The sequence below is a fragment of the Leucopleurus acutus genome (genome assembly GCF_964270905.1).
Source record: "Leucopleurus acutus genome assembly, chromosome: 18".
Classification (NCBI taxonomy): domain Eukaryota; kingdom Metazoa; phylum Chordata; class Mammalia; order Artiodactyla; family Delphinidae; genus Leucopleurus; species Leucopleurus acutus.
In genome coordinates this window covers 16494220-16509036 of record NC_139160.1, presented here as the reverse complement: position 1 = coordinate 16509036, position 14817 = coordinate 16494220, and the positions used below count along the sequence as shown (strand labels likewise).

Sequence of the window (14817 nt, the reverse complement as noted above, 5' to 3'; positions counted from 1 at the left end):
TGTGGGCCCAGGGGAGAGGGACGGCTCACTCAGACATCACACGCGGTCACAAAGCACAGACGGGAACACGCGGTCAGCAGACACCCAGAAGCGTGCACATACAAATACATACCAACCCACAGCGAACCACAAAGACAAGTGCGCACGACCACACAGACCTCGCCCACTCATGCATTCACACCACTCATAGGCGTGCAACACGCGGGCTCACGCGAGCTCGCGCACAGACTCACAGCCGGAGCACACACCCTCTTGCGCGCGCACCTACCCTCGCGCACATGCACACACTTTCTTGCGCGCGCACATATTCTGCACACATCCCCCCGCGCGCGCTCACACCGCGTGCACACGCCCTCTTGCGTACGCACATACCCTGGCTCACGAGCACACCCCCGCGCGCACACGCGCTCCGTCCACTCACCCTCTTGCGCGCGCACACGCTTGCACGGCCGAGCGGCGAGAGGCGGGGCGGGAGCAGCCCCGGGGGCCTGGCTGGGCGCGGCCAGGAGAGGGCGCGGCGCGGGGTGGCTCCTGAGTTGTTTGCCGGATCCCGGGCCGTGAGACGCTCAGAGGGAGCCCAGCCAGCTCGGGCTGGTCCGGGCTGCGCTGGGCGGCCGCGTCCCGGGTCACGCCGGCGCCCGCGAGCGGAGCGCGGCGGGGAACGCGCCATGGACCCCAAGGCAGGTAGCGGCGAGGAGGATGACTGCGTGGACTCGGGCGCAGAGACCGGAGGGTGAGCGGCGCGGGCCGGGCAGTGGGCGGGGGCCACTCCGAGTTGCGCGGCGGCTCCTCGCGGCCCGGGACCTTCCTGGACCCCGCGCCGGAGTCGCTTCGGCGGGACGCGGCTGCGGGGACCGTTTCTCCTGCCGGGTCCCCTGGGGAAACCGGAGGGGCTGTGGCGAGCCCGCTCTCTGCTGGGCCGGCCCTGAGGGCAGAGCGGCGGGGTCCGTGGCTGCCCCGGTCAGGGCGGGCCCCACCCTGGAGGGCAGAAAAGTGGAAGGACTCAAGGTTCAGAGTAACCCCACGCAGCCCACACCACCCCAGACCCTCTTGCCCTCCGTCATCACTGAGCTGATGCGGAGTGCCGGGCAAATGCAGTGTCCCCCGGTATCACCGTTAGAGAGACAAGGGATGCTCTTGCACTTGTTTCCACCTTCCGCGAGGACTTTCTTATTGTTGCTCCGGAACCCCCTGGAGTCCAGGATGGGGGTCTGGGGGTGGGGAGAAAAGGTAAAGCGGGTAGGACACGTGAGACCTAAGAGTCTTTCAGAAGTCTTCTAAGAGGATGGCGTTTTTCATTTTACGGCTTTATTGTGCTTGCCAAGACGCCCTCCCCAGCTCCTCCACTGCCCCGCCGAGCTTCCTCACTTCTGAGCGCACCTGTCCCAGCTGGAGCCGCTTGCCTAGGGCACAGGTGGGATGAAGATGGTGCTATGATCTAGCCTTGCTTATTTTTAAAAATGTCCTCTTCTCTTCGGCGGACTCAAACAATTAGTCCAAACCTTTGGAGACTAATTAACCCTCTCCGAGCAACACTGTTTTCCTGAGTGGGACAAAAGACTGAATGTCTTTTAGGAGACGAACGTCATTGTAAAGCCTTCCGCCCAGCCCCTGTCTCTAGAGGACTTCCCGGTGCAGAGTCAGCGCTACATCCAGGATGCGGGTACCGACCCAGAAGGAAAGGGTGTCTTTGCCTATCTGCAGTAACCCAGGGGGAGGGCTGGAGCTGCCCAGAACACAGAAATCCTCATTCCAAGAAGGCTGGGGAGATTTAGACATAGATCTAAGGATTTGGCAACCCTGAGAGGACAGGAAGAGAGTCCAGGCCCAGAATAGACCTAGGGTCACACCTGACCCGGAGAAAGGCTCCCTAGGCAGCCCCCCCCCACCCCGCCTGCCCAACCCCACCCTTCCTTACAGCCTCTATCCACTGGAGCCGAAATCCAGGAGTTTACTGCCCCCAAACATTTACCCTGCAATGGGCTTTCCCTGTTATCCGCACTTGTGATCATTGATGGTTCGCTACAGAACCCTGTTACACTGCAGTGTTGTAACCTGACTCCAAATACTGAACTCCTGTGCTTTCTCCCACGCTTTGTATGTGGGGCATTTATCAACTTTAATTGAAGATCCTTGGCTTCCCCCACCTACCCCCGCCCCGCCCCAGTTAGCTGAACATGAGTAGAAGAAACAAAACAAAAGTAATCGGGTCATTTTCAGCTGGGTTAAATAAAGCACCGGCTGGTCCATTGGTTTTCAATGTGCAGAGCTCACCTGAAACAGATCTTTTATGCCAGGGCTCTCTCGGAGAAACGGAGAGAAAGCCCTGACCCGGGAGTGTCATCACCCCAGGAACCCAACGAACAGCATGACAGCTGTCGGGGCTCCTGGGAGGGGCGTGCTGAGCTGCTGACGCCTCGCTGTCTCTGTCTTAAGTGTGTAAGTTAACAGGACAGAATTGTTTGAAGAATTCTTATTGCCTCCGTAGCATTCTTAAGCTAAAGGTCAAGTGGCGTGCACTTAAATGAGATAGTTTCAGTGAATGCTTCTCAGTCTTGTATTTGCTGCATATTCATATATCCCTTAAAGCTGAGATTACGTATTAAAAAACCGTTCAGTTTCCCTGCTCTTCCAGAGCTTGCCACCTCTTACCCTCTCCAGCTTCCATACAGCTACCTGTCGAGATTGTGTAGAAAGCATGAAGAAAGCTTGCTTAGTATGTGTGTGTTATCATTATTTTTAAAAACGCAAATCGATCGTGTCTCTCTGCCTTGCAAACTTTTAGTGGTTCTGTCATCTATAAAGCGCGAAGGGTTTAGCATGGCCTACAAGCCCCAGTGTTCATGGGGTCCCCACCCCTCTCTCTCTCTGGCCTTGTCACTTGGCAGGCTCGTCCCTGCACCCTGCATATAACCACATCAGCTGGGTTTTTTCCAATTCCTCACCTGTGTCAAGCCGCCCTCTTTGCCCCTAGGCCCTTCTCCACCTGGCACGCCTGTCCGCCAGGTGAAACTCTACTCTTCTTTCAAGAGTCAGCTCAAGTGACACATCCACTCAGACAGGGAGCCTTAATTTGGGGTGCATGAATTGCTTTAAGTTGCATGCAGAATGATGGGCTTTGTGAAGTTTTCTAAGATACTGTTTTTCATCAGATTCTCAGAGTAGCCTGTGATCCCCTCCAAACCACGTTTGGGCAGGGTGTAAGTTTCATGTTCATCATGCTGCGTTTGAAGTATTGGGAGACATCCAAGTAAAGATGATGAGTCAGCAGTCGAGTAATCTACCTAGAGAGGAGGTCAGACAGGAAGACTGCAGTTGGGAACCGTCAGCCTAAAAATGGCAGTTGAAGCCCTAGGAGTGGATTCGATCAACTAAAGTTCATAGCAGACACGAGCCTGGCGTTTACTATGTGCCAGGTACCATTCTAAGACTTACATGTTTCATTAATTCATTTAATCCTTCAACAAATCTGGGAAGCAGGTACTATTTAAGACCAGCCTTGAAAAGCTACAGCATTTAAATGTCAGGTAAAGGAGGGTGAGCTGATAAAGGAGGCTGAGAAAAATTAGGCATGAAATGAAAAAAGGAAGAAGGTGATATCCTAGAAGCCAAGGGAAGAAAGAAAAGAGATCAGCTGTGCTGTTGAGAAACAAATCAGGATGGGGAAGTCATCTCCCTTCTTTTTAAAGGGAGATGATGAAAAGGCTGACGAGTAGTGGAGGAGGAGGTGGCTGGAGCCCTTTGTCTGGGAAAGGGAGGGGTGAGAAGTGACAGTAGCTGGAGGGGAGAGCGGGATGAGGGAAGGATTTCTTAAACGTAGGCATGAATTGGGCAATAAATGCTCATAGAAGGGATTCTGTAAATGGGGAATGATGACTACTCAGGAGAAAAACGGATATCTGTAATGTCAGCTTTCTGAAAATGTGCAGGTAGGTGGACTTCAGGTCACGTGGACAGATTGGCTTTGGAAAGAGGAGGGACATCCCTGTTGCACCCAGTGGGAGAGAAGGGAAGATGGGTTTCCGTTCAGTGCAAACGCAGCCCCCCGTCCCCCAGGAGAATGGAGACTTGACACTGTTGTTCCGGGCGATGGTGAGTGAGACCCCAGTCAAGATTAGTGATTACATATGAAGGTACTAGTCTACCTTGCCATTGATTTTCCTGCAGCAGTGTTCACCCACCTGGGGGCAGGCGGAGAGAGACAGTGGGTAGTTGAGATCATCAGGGTTTGGGGGAGAGGGACTGTTGCTAGGCTGGGGTGAACAGAACATAGGAGCAAGGGAGATGTGCGGCTGTTGCTTGAGCTGATGACTGGTCCTTTCAGCAGCATATCGGAAGTGCTTCCAAGAACCTTCGTGGATTCCGCTGCCAGTAGACAGACTGTGCTGATCCCTTTGAAAGTTACAGTCCACAGAGCCAGCCTGCTGGGGTTCAAATTCTGGCTCCTCCACCTAGGAATTGTGGAACCTTGAGCCAGTTACTTACCCTCTCCCTGCCCTCAGCTTTCTCCTTTGTAAGATGGGGATGACGATAGTACTAGTACTCACCTCATAGGGTGGTTGTGAGGATTAAATGGGTCTATACACTTACAGCCCAGAGAACAGTGCCTGGCATAAGTAAACCCTCAGTACATTATTATTTCTTATGAAACACTCCAAATGGTAAACTTAGAGTTTTATATAAATAAAAATGTACATCTCCAGGTGCACTCAAGACCATATGTTCTTTGTTATGCATCACAGTAGAGGCTCTGATGCTTTTAAATGCCTTAAGCAACTTGATTACTGTTCAGAACGTCTGAAAGAGTACAGCACATGCCTCAATCTGATCATTATTTTTATTTTGAAGATGAGGAAACGGAGGTTTCAGAGGGCGCGTGGCTAGTTAGTGGCCTAGCTCGCAGCTTGGGTCTCCAGCACACCTCCTGCCTAGTGAAGTTGCCTTTCAAAGAGCTGTTTGGTCTGGAATTAATTCTTGTTTTCTGGTCAGATGTTTTCTTTTGCTCGAAATGCTACCTTTGCTGTCTGACGCCCCCAGCAATACAGGCTAAGACTGAACGCAAACTAGCATCCTTCTGTGGCGGTTGATGTCATTTTGAAACGCCCACTTTCCAGATCCACTTGAAAACAAGCCTTGTGCTTCTATGTACTTGCTGTTAGAAAAAACTGGCAAGTTGGCTACTGACCATGGTCAACTGTCTTAAGAAACAGAGTCTCTTAACAGAGGGACAGGCAGTGTTTTGTAAACCCAAACAAAAGGCTAAGATGAATGTTTTCCAGTGGCTGTTGCATTAGTGCTGTCTCCCAGATTTGGCCTCTAAGCCAGTCTTTCAAATATAACCATAGCTGATGGATTATTTTCATTCAGAAGTTTGACCTGGCGTTAGTGGATCTCCACGTCTGTGGCAGCTGTCACTGAGCTTCTGAAAACATAGGGTCACACTATGCTCTTTATCTTTGGGTGAACTCCAACTGATGCGTCACTGTGATTTCAGTGATAAACAATTCAGGTCTAGAGTTTATAAACAGGTGGATGGAAAGGAATAGGTAGAATCCATTTTTAAAGGGGACAGGCTTAAAGAATTTTAGATGGGGAAATGTTGCATAGAAGACAGGATGATCTATTAGGTACTCTGTTGTCTTTGCGTTCAAGGTGGAGCTAGATAGCTCTAAATTACCATGGCGTCTAATTCAGTGGACTGGGAGTTAACAGATGAGGTCTGTGGTGCAGTGAGCTGGTGTTTTACTGAAATGCCAAGGTCAGTTCTTATCCCAGGATTTCCCTGGAAAAGAGAATTTAGGAAGGTATCCATTTTCTATAAATATCAAAATTGGCAAGTAGGCTGCTGACGGTGGAAAACTATCTTGAGTGCAGACCCCTTTATGTTTAACCCCTATACGTATAATTGAAGTACAGTCAAGGGACCACATCCTACTTTCTGTTCACTATTGGCACAGATACTAAATAAATGTAATGTTTGAAAATGCTTTTACTCTATGTGTCAGGCATGTGAGAATATATAATCCTTGTATTATTCTGCTCATCTGTATCATGTGTCCACAAATTTTTTATCCTCAAATTTGTGGATTCACCTTGCACGCTTCATTCTGGCTAAGCTGAATGTCTCATTCAGAGCCAGCTGGATAAATTCTTAGGATGTGAGACCAATAAACAAAATTCCCAAGACAGGTACCCTGCAGCTTGCTTCCTCCTACCTAAGAAAGCTGGGAGTATGCATCCCTCCGGAGAACCATACTCAGCATCTGAAATTGTTTGAACCTATTTATGCATACAGTTTTTCCAAGCTTTACAGCTTGTCTTTCACCAGCCCTATTTCTAGTAAATAACCTTTTGGGGTTATTTGGAATGTATTTTAAGAACTATAAAAGTCTTCATACCTTGACTCAGCCCCCATTCCCCATCATGATAATTTTTCCAAGGAAATTAAATACCAAGCTGTGTTTATAAATTTCTCGTCACCATGTGCTTTGCAGAAGTGAACAATCGGGAACAATCACATAGCCAACAAAAGGGAAATGGTTGACTAAATGATAGTACATCACCTTATCTAAAATTATAGTTACAGAAACCATGTAGCAGCATTTTATGATGGAGTTTAGTGAAAAGAGCAGTTTAAAATTGTATCTCCATCATTATGGCAACTGAGTACAAATTACGTCACGAGGACCAGAGGCTGGAGAGTAACGTGAAGTTTTAGGTGACTTTTCTTTCTGTTTGATTTCTGTTTTGATGGTGGACAGGGGTGGAAGTTGGGGTGATGGATGAGACTACAGAGCTGGGCAGAGGCCATCAGTCATAGAAAGAGGGGTGCACTGTTGTGCACTGTCGAGCTTGAACGTCATCCAGAGAGGGACATGATCAGATTTGTGCCTTGCAAAGATTGGCTGCTGCATGAGGAAGGAATTGGAGCAGGGCGAGGGTGACAGAAGACCGACCATTTGGCAGGCCTGACCTGGGCGGCGCCTTCCATCATGAGAAATATGGAGAGATTCGTGGCAGGGGCATCCGTTATGCCAGCACCTGCCCTAAAATACCCCCGTTGCACTTTAAGATTCTTGGAATATGTTTCGAATGTAAATTTCATTCTACATAGGTATCCATCTGTATGCAGATCTTTAAAATGTATGCATATGCGAAACCCATATGCTTCAAGAGTATTTGGAAGATCCTAGCTGAAAATACTGACAGAATTTTAAAAATAAAATAAATACGATTGCACATTCTTACTGAATGTTTTATTGGAATTGTCATGCAATTTCTTTGAAGCCTGGCCTTCTTAAGATGATCATATTGTAATGGAATTGTTTGGCTGTTGCATCTCCCACAGCGGATGTTGGTTGAGTTTTCACTGCATATATGTACAGTTACATTTCTAAGTATTGTCCTGCCTGGTTCCAGAAAGAATTTAACGCACCAACACTGGGGTTACAAATCCTGCATTTCAGAATGTGCTTGGTCCCTGACTCTCCTCTCTCATTTTCTCTCCCTCCATCTCCTCTCCCTTTTCCCTTAGCCAGCATGTCTCCGGGCTCTATCCGATCCCTTCTCCCTTCTAACTCCTTCCTTACCACCGCTCTACCTGCCTAGTTCAAGCCTCACCTCCTGGTCTCCTTACAGATACTGTCACTTTAGTTTCCTAATCAATGATATAAAAAAATTGGATGAGATCTCAGTGGATGCAGTTTGTAGTATATAAAAGGATATGCAAATGTGAGTAGTTGTTATTCTTTCCAGTTTTGAAATTCAGTGACTCTGTGACAACTAAAGTATTTCATTTGAAGAGAGAAAATCACATGCTGTTTTTCTTCCATTTTGTTCCTCTAGCAATAAGTCAGTGCATGATTTTGTGTGGGAGATGTAGGTTGTTTGAATTAGTGAGAGGCATGCTTTTCATGACTTTTTAAAAAAGTTTTGTATATATCCTTTTAATGTGGTAAGAAACTCAATGGAGTAAAAATTGGATGATTCAAGAAAGGCAGCCTGAGACTAAGTAAATAAAAGGAGTGTATATCTATAAAATTAAACATAATTAACCACTTTATTTGCATAGCTATGTCCCCTAACTACCACCTTGGTAGAATAAACTCCTCCATGCCTGAGAGCTTAATTTCCTACCAAGAATGACTTGGGGACACTGTGGGGGAGAAAACCAATAGCTTCTATACCATGTATGTTGCCAGAGAGGGACGGTTTAAGAGCCACACAAGTGGAGCAGAAGCTTAGCAGAGATTAAGCACACACGTTCTTGGCCGCATTCCCATTCTCACAGAGGCCGAATGCCAGCAGCTGATTTTTCAGCATACAAACTGATGGCTTATTTCACCCCGGCCCTAACCCTGCCTTTTCCCTTTCCAGATCACGGCCCACATCCTGTTACTCTAATATCTAGCAGGATTTCTTCCTAGATGGAACTGAAATCAGCCATCACTGTGCTTGTGTGTTACCTGATGGTCAGCCAGGCCTTGAATGTGGAAGCCCTCCCAGCCCAGGGTTCCTTCTCCCCAGGGTCCACCTCGCCTCTGCTTACATCAGCAAAGAAACATTTCCCTGAGGGGTGGTGCTGACATTTCAAGGGTTTAACCTTTTGCAGTGGTTTAACCTTTTGTGGGAGTCATGAACCCCTTTGAGAGTCTGCTGAAAACTTTGAGCGTTCTCTCCGGGAAAATAAGCTTCCACTCAAAAATTTACCAGTAAATTTAGATGGTTCGGGACCCATCTGGTCTCCCATCTGGGAGACTCACAGAGCCCATATGAAGGACCCCGGATTTCTAGAATGCCTTTAAAGTTGTGCTTTCAAATCCAGACATAACTTGATTCTGCACAAAACAGTCCGCAGCATGAGAGTTTTTAATTTGGGGCATTTCTTTATCAGTTAAATGCTACTTACCACTGACTGTTTAAAATTCAACTTTGAAGAGATCACTTGGAGAGAAAAATAATGTCTAATCCTACTAATACTAAGGTTTTGTGTTTCAGGTCTGACTACAGCCACATGTCCTCCACCAGCAGTAAGTATGGCTTAAATGTTCTTCAGTTTTGTCTTCAGAGTCCCCCTGGGGGTCAGCCCCATCTCTGTATGTAGAGAAGGCCATCCATGTAACCCTTGCTTTAATAGAAAGAATCTCTGAAGGTATCCTGGCCAAAGGATGTGATGCAGGCTTCTCTGGGGGGTGGAGAAAAGTGGAGGCTTTCCCTGGAGAATGTGATTGTACCTTGATTTGAGGGCTAGACGCGCCACTACTTTCCCTGTGAAAATTCAGCCTGGAGGAACTAGCCCAGGCTTTATTAACCCGCATGCTTGGAAAATACCTTCTCTGACAAAGCTGAGGTAACTCATTCATTCAACAAACATGTATCAAATACCTGCTGTCCTTGGGCTCACAGCTCGGAGTACATCCATTGGATCATGAGGTGGCCCCAGTTCCTCTGTTGGGCAGATTTCCTCCTGTGTATTTCTGTACTTGCAGGCAGATACCACAGATGATGATTATATATGGTTAAAAAAAAAAAAAAAGTATGTTTATAAACATACTCTGAGCATAGAAAAAGGTGCTTGTATTGAATATTAAATTACGAGTAAATCTATTTATGGGAAATTAGGCGTTATATCTAGGAACAATTTACAGTGATGAAGATCACTGCAGAGCCATTCAGACTGATTAAACACTTATTTTAAAATAACAAAAAAATTTTCTTACAATAAACGCCCTGATGTTTTGAGTCGGTAAACACTGAATTGTTTTGGCCTATCTCACTCTCCTGATAAGCTCTCAATTCTAAATAGTTCCCAAATGGAAAGACACTTAATTGGATTATTCTGTTTATTAATGTTATGGCTTAGTTTTTCCTTTGCAGTGAGAGACTGTGTGGAAAGCTGTATATCTGGGATGGTTACTTAGTGTCAAATTATATTTAGTTAGTATAACTGCAGCGAGCAATTTCTGATCATTTCAGCCAACTGGAGACCCAGCATTGCCCCTTAGTTATTAAGAACCGTTAGTAATAAATGAGAGAATAATGCTCCAGTGATTTGCATTTCCTCCCTGAAGCTTCTGCGTTCCTAAAATCAGAGAAAGCGCTCTCTCTCTCGCTCTCTCTCTCTATCTCTCTCTCTCTCTCTCTCTCTCTCTCTCTCTCTCTCTCACTCTCTCTCTCTCTCTCTCTCTCTCTCTCTCTCTCTCTCTCTCTCTCTCTCTCTCGCTCTCTCTCTCTCTCTCTCTCTCTGCTGCCATTTTCAGTTTTGCCCAGAGGCTACATTTCTTTAAGAATGATTTTTATAAAATACTTGCCCGAAGTCCTTTGCTCAATTTGTAGCTCCCAAAGCAGTCCCCTGGGTCACAATAAAGCGCCTTTCTTGTCAGCGAAATGGGTAATTTGGTTGGGGATGTTTTCCTCTCCATTATTTTAATTGCGATCTCTGAGTTGGAATTTCTCTTAGTGCAACTGGGATCGATAGCCTTTTATTGCTGTTCCTTTTCTCTTTAAATTTTTGGCGAGTCCTGCCTCATTCTTCAGTGTTGGGGCCTCTTGGTGAGTGAGGGTGTATATGCGTTTCATATTTCAGTTAGGAAATGTATTTGACTACCAGTAATAGAGAAAAAAAATGACTTAAGTAAGGGTTTGTTTTCCTCTAATGGGAAAAAAAAAAAAAGTCCAGAGGAGGCAGTGTGGGTGTGCTACGCAGTCCTCAGGTTTTGGCCTCCATCCTCAGGGTTGCCTCAGAGTTACAGAATGGCTGCCTCTACCACAGCCATCACGTCCTTGTTCTGGGCAGGAAGAAGAGGGGAGGGGAGGATACTGGTGGGCCTCTGGCTGTCTTTGCTCTCTATGTTGCCTGCACTGCCTTTCCTTCCAGCCAGAAGCATCAGTCCTGGCCGCACCCATACACAGGAGAAGGGCCCTTATGCATTCAGTTAAACGTAACAGAGTGGACCCTTTCTGAAAAGAAAAAGAGAGTATTAAATCTAGAGTCTTAAATCTGTCCTTTAACACATAGGTTCAACAGTGCTGCAATAATAATAAGTATTTTCCAAGTAGATGTTAAAAAGACCATTTCCCCACAAGCTAGATAATCACTCAGAGGACTGAGTAGAAGTTTGCTGTTTCTCCTGAACGGTGCAGTTCCAGGCTCACTCTCCCTGTCACAGCCAACTTGGTGCCAGCCCCTTCTGTGTGACCACGGGCCCAGAGGGCTGACCCGTTGGTCCCAGTTCCCACATTTTGGTCCTGGAAGCAGCTCTGGCGCCTCATGGTCATTGTCCTGCGATCTGTCAGCCTCTCGCCACTGAATGGCTTGTTTCTGAATGATTCCTGACTCCTGATTGGGATTTGAGCATTGGTTACCATTTACTTTTAGGAAGTGGACTTTTCTGTGTGTGCAAGTGGTTCTTCCCGCACATTCACCTGATGCCCCTTTACCTGTCTGTTCCTGAGTTCACAGAGGCCTGAGTGCTTCCTTGGGGAGAGCTGGGCTTAGACTCTGTCTGTCCACAGTTGGTTTCTGTCATTACCGGGACTGTCAGCAGAGCTTCCTGCAAGAACGCCACTCTATTTAGTTGCCGGTTTTCTTCTTGGAATGCAGGGACTGCTTCTTCACACTGCCTGCCCCTGATGGCAGAAGAAGAAAGGTCATCCCTAAGAGTACCAGAGCAGCGGTGTAGGGTTCAGGTGTCCTAGGCCCCAGTCCAGGTTCCACCATACATTAGGTGTATGCTCTCGGGCAAGTCATTTACACTCTGTGAGCCTCAGTTTCCGCCTCTTTGGAATGAGGAAGTTGGGCTGAATGACCTCTAGGGACCTCTCCAGGAGCTCTGGGATGCTCAGATGTGACTGTCTTAGAAACTCCTCTAAAAAGAGAGGAGAAGGGAGGGAGGAAAGTAGTGAAGAATCAAGGACACTGTATCTTTCTCCTTGATCCCAGAGTAAGAGTCCAGAGGATGGGCATTCTCTCTAGTGGCCCGTAGCATTAACCCTCAAGTGAGGGCTGTTCAGAATCAGTTTGAGTTTCTGTATTGTGAGCTGCCTATAAGTCGGTGGCGGTAGAGACCTTGTGGTGAGGGGCAGCTGCTGCTTTTTATCCCCCCTCCCCTCAAGTAAGTGGAAGGGGGGTGCCATGAGATCATTGGGCTTCCTGCTTCTCCTCGACCTCTTGGGTGAAAGAATCGCATTTCTGTTGACTGTGTCCAGTGTCACTTTCAATTCAGGGGAGTGGCTGAGGGGGGCTTCTTTAATGGATGTTTTGGTTTTATGTGGATGCATTTTTTCTAATTGCAACTTGTCCGTTTGTATTTTTTAGATTGATGGGCAGAAAGGCTCTTTCTTTGTGTTTTCTGCAAAACTAAGCCCACTCTTAGCACTCAGGAGATCTCAGTAAAGCCTATACTTCCTTAGGAAGCTGAATTTAATTTATACTCTCAGAATTTTAGGTTGTTTTTTCCAGCAACCTGGTTAGAAGATCATCAAGCCACTGTGTACAATTTGCATTCTTAAGCGATTTAAATAGAGGGAATTTTATAAACAGAATAAAAGAAAAACAATAATTATGCTGGGGGAAAAACATCAACTGTGCTACGTAATGCTAATGAAATTCTCGTGTGTGGTTGAATATTTCCCTTCAAATAAAGATCGTAATGATACTTGGAGAATTCCTCCTAGAAGATGCTGGGAGCTGAAAAAATGATATTTTCAGGACAGTATACCACTTCTTGCGGGTCTCTAGCCCCAGGATAATGCCGGTAGGAGGCAGTCAAAGCATTAACTAGTTCTCTCTGTTTGAGACCCTTCTCCAAGAGCCTCTTCTCTAGTTGCCCTACTAATTGTGCCCTAAGACAGTTCCTTCTTGAACCTCAAGTAGAGTCGTCAACTCTTCACCTGCCAGTGACGGCAGGACTGCCTTGCAGTTTTGTGCCCCTTCAGGCTTTTCAGAGCACACGTGATAAAAAGTCAGTTGAAATGATACAGAGGGCTCTTGGCAATGCCCTGAGGAATTCTGCGTGTCTGAAATTATGGAGAAATGGCCATGAGCAGTGCGTTCTCCTCATTTGAGCCCAGGAGCATGGAGCAAGCTGTAGAAAAAAGGCACATGTCATGGGTGGGCGGGAGTCACCGAATCTGTCTTCACCTCCCTCCTCCAGGCCTCAGATTCCTGCCCTACGATTTCTTCCCTAACTTTCTTTCCCTGACTTCCCGCTCTGTCCTTCCAGTGACTCAGGTGCTTCCCTGTTTCCTGCCTACACTCTCCCTGCTGGCCCCGAGCTGCTACAGGCTATTGGTCCCATGGACTTCTGTCCCCTCAGCTGTCCTGGGGCTGCCATGTCTATGACCTGCCCTTGAGGGCGGCCTTACAGAGGTCCAGCTGGTGCCGGGGGCCTCTGGACACACACTGGTGTCCAGGAAAAAGGGTCAGGTGGATTGCAGGTGTTTTTTAAATAGGAAAATTGGGGTGTTTCGGTTCATTGCAAGGCACTGTAGCTGGTCGGGAGCCACCATGGGGCTCGTCAAGTCGGCCTTGCTGCTCGGGCAGGATGGCATACCGCCCCCTCCTGAGGTTGCCTTTTCTCACGCGCGCATCTTTCTGAATGCCGTCTTTTCCCTTTCGTTCCTCAGTGGTGTCATCGTTTCCTTGCTGTTTCAGGGCACCGAAGCATCATACGTTTCGATTTTGCCTCTGGCCACACCTGTGGGTCCCGTCAGCGTGCAGGGAGAGATAAGACCATGGTGATTTAATTAACAATGTAAGGAGCTTTCAAAGCAGCAACACCTTGAAAAGATACGATGCGCGCTGTCGAACTCATCAGTGACGGGGGACATTTGAACATATATGATCTGTGTCTCCGTGTCCAAGAGCTCAGTGCAGACTTGGGATATGAAGTATTCGTTATTTTCTTTCTGATAGGGGAGACGATAACTTATTGACAGAATTTGCTCACTTTAGAGCCAGTTTTTATCACGTACATCCAAAAAAGGAAGATCAGTATCTTGGAAGAGGTGGCGCGAGCCAATTTCACTGTGATCCATTTGTAAGTGCCGTAGTTTTCTTTTTTTTCTTCTGTGTACAATACTTTTCTCCATTATGATTTTGAGAACACATAGCTTTCAGAATCTCATTCCACGAGATCTAGGCAGAACTCGAATCTATTCATTAATCCTTATGGAGAACAATTTCAGCCAATGAAGTGGCTTAATTTTGTGATGAGTTTGGAGTTGGCAATATGCACAGGTTTGTCAAAAGACTAAAAAATCCACCTAGTCCATCCCCAGCTTCACACTCCTATTGCAGTAAAAACACCGAAAGAAAAGTCACCGATTTTCTCTAATTTAGAATATCGCCTTTCAGACGAAGTTAGCTATAGATGGTAATACAATCATCAGAGACCAGCCTGCCAGGTATTTTAAGTATCTCAGTTCACGTCCATCACGACTTTCACTGATTTTCTACTTCCTCTGATTCCAAAGGGCTTACTAATATTAGTGACACTGTTTGATTGACTTACTAATATGCAGTGTCACTAGTATTAATAACTGTTGTAAACCCAACAGTCGACATAAAACGAATCAATGCATCGGGAACATGTGTACATATTTTCAATGGAGGATAAGTCAGGGTTTTGTGTGCCAGGAGGTCTTGAGTGTGCAACTTCCAGCAAATGAACCCCAAACAAGAACTACTCTCATTTTTATTCTGGTTGAGACCCTATTCTGTCCCAACAGTCATGTTCACGTGCAGAGCTGTTCTCATGGAGGTTCAGAGTGAGCTGCTGCACAGCTGGAATGACTCCACAGCCCTAGACGGGCTCT

General features: G+C 46.9%; 1 protein-coding gene across 1 annotated transcript in view; it reads left to right on the top strand.

Moving 5' to 3' along the window:
* Window positions 1-668: 668 nt before the first annotated feature.
* FAM124A (family with sequence similarity 124 member A) overlaps window positions 669-14817 on the top strand; it is a gene marked incomplete at both ends in the record, with an annotated part of 112728 nt that continues 98579 nt past the window's right edge. The window contains 2 exons of the mRNA XM_082859760.1: window positions 669-733; window positions 8998-9029. Coding sequence (XP_082715886.1) covers window positions 669-733; window positions 8998-9029 — 97 coding nt within the window. The remainder of the gene's footprint in view (window positions 734-8997; window positions 9030-14817) is intronic.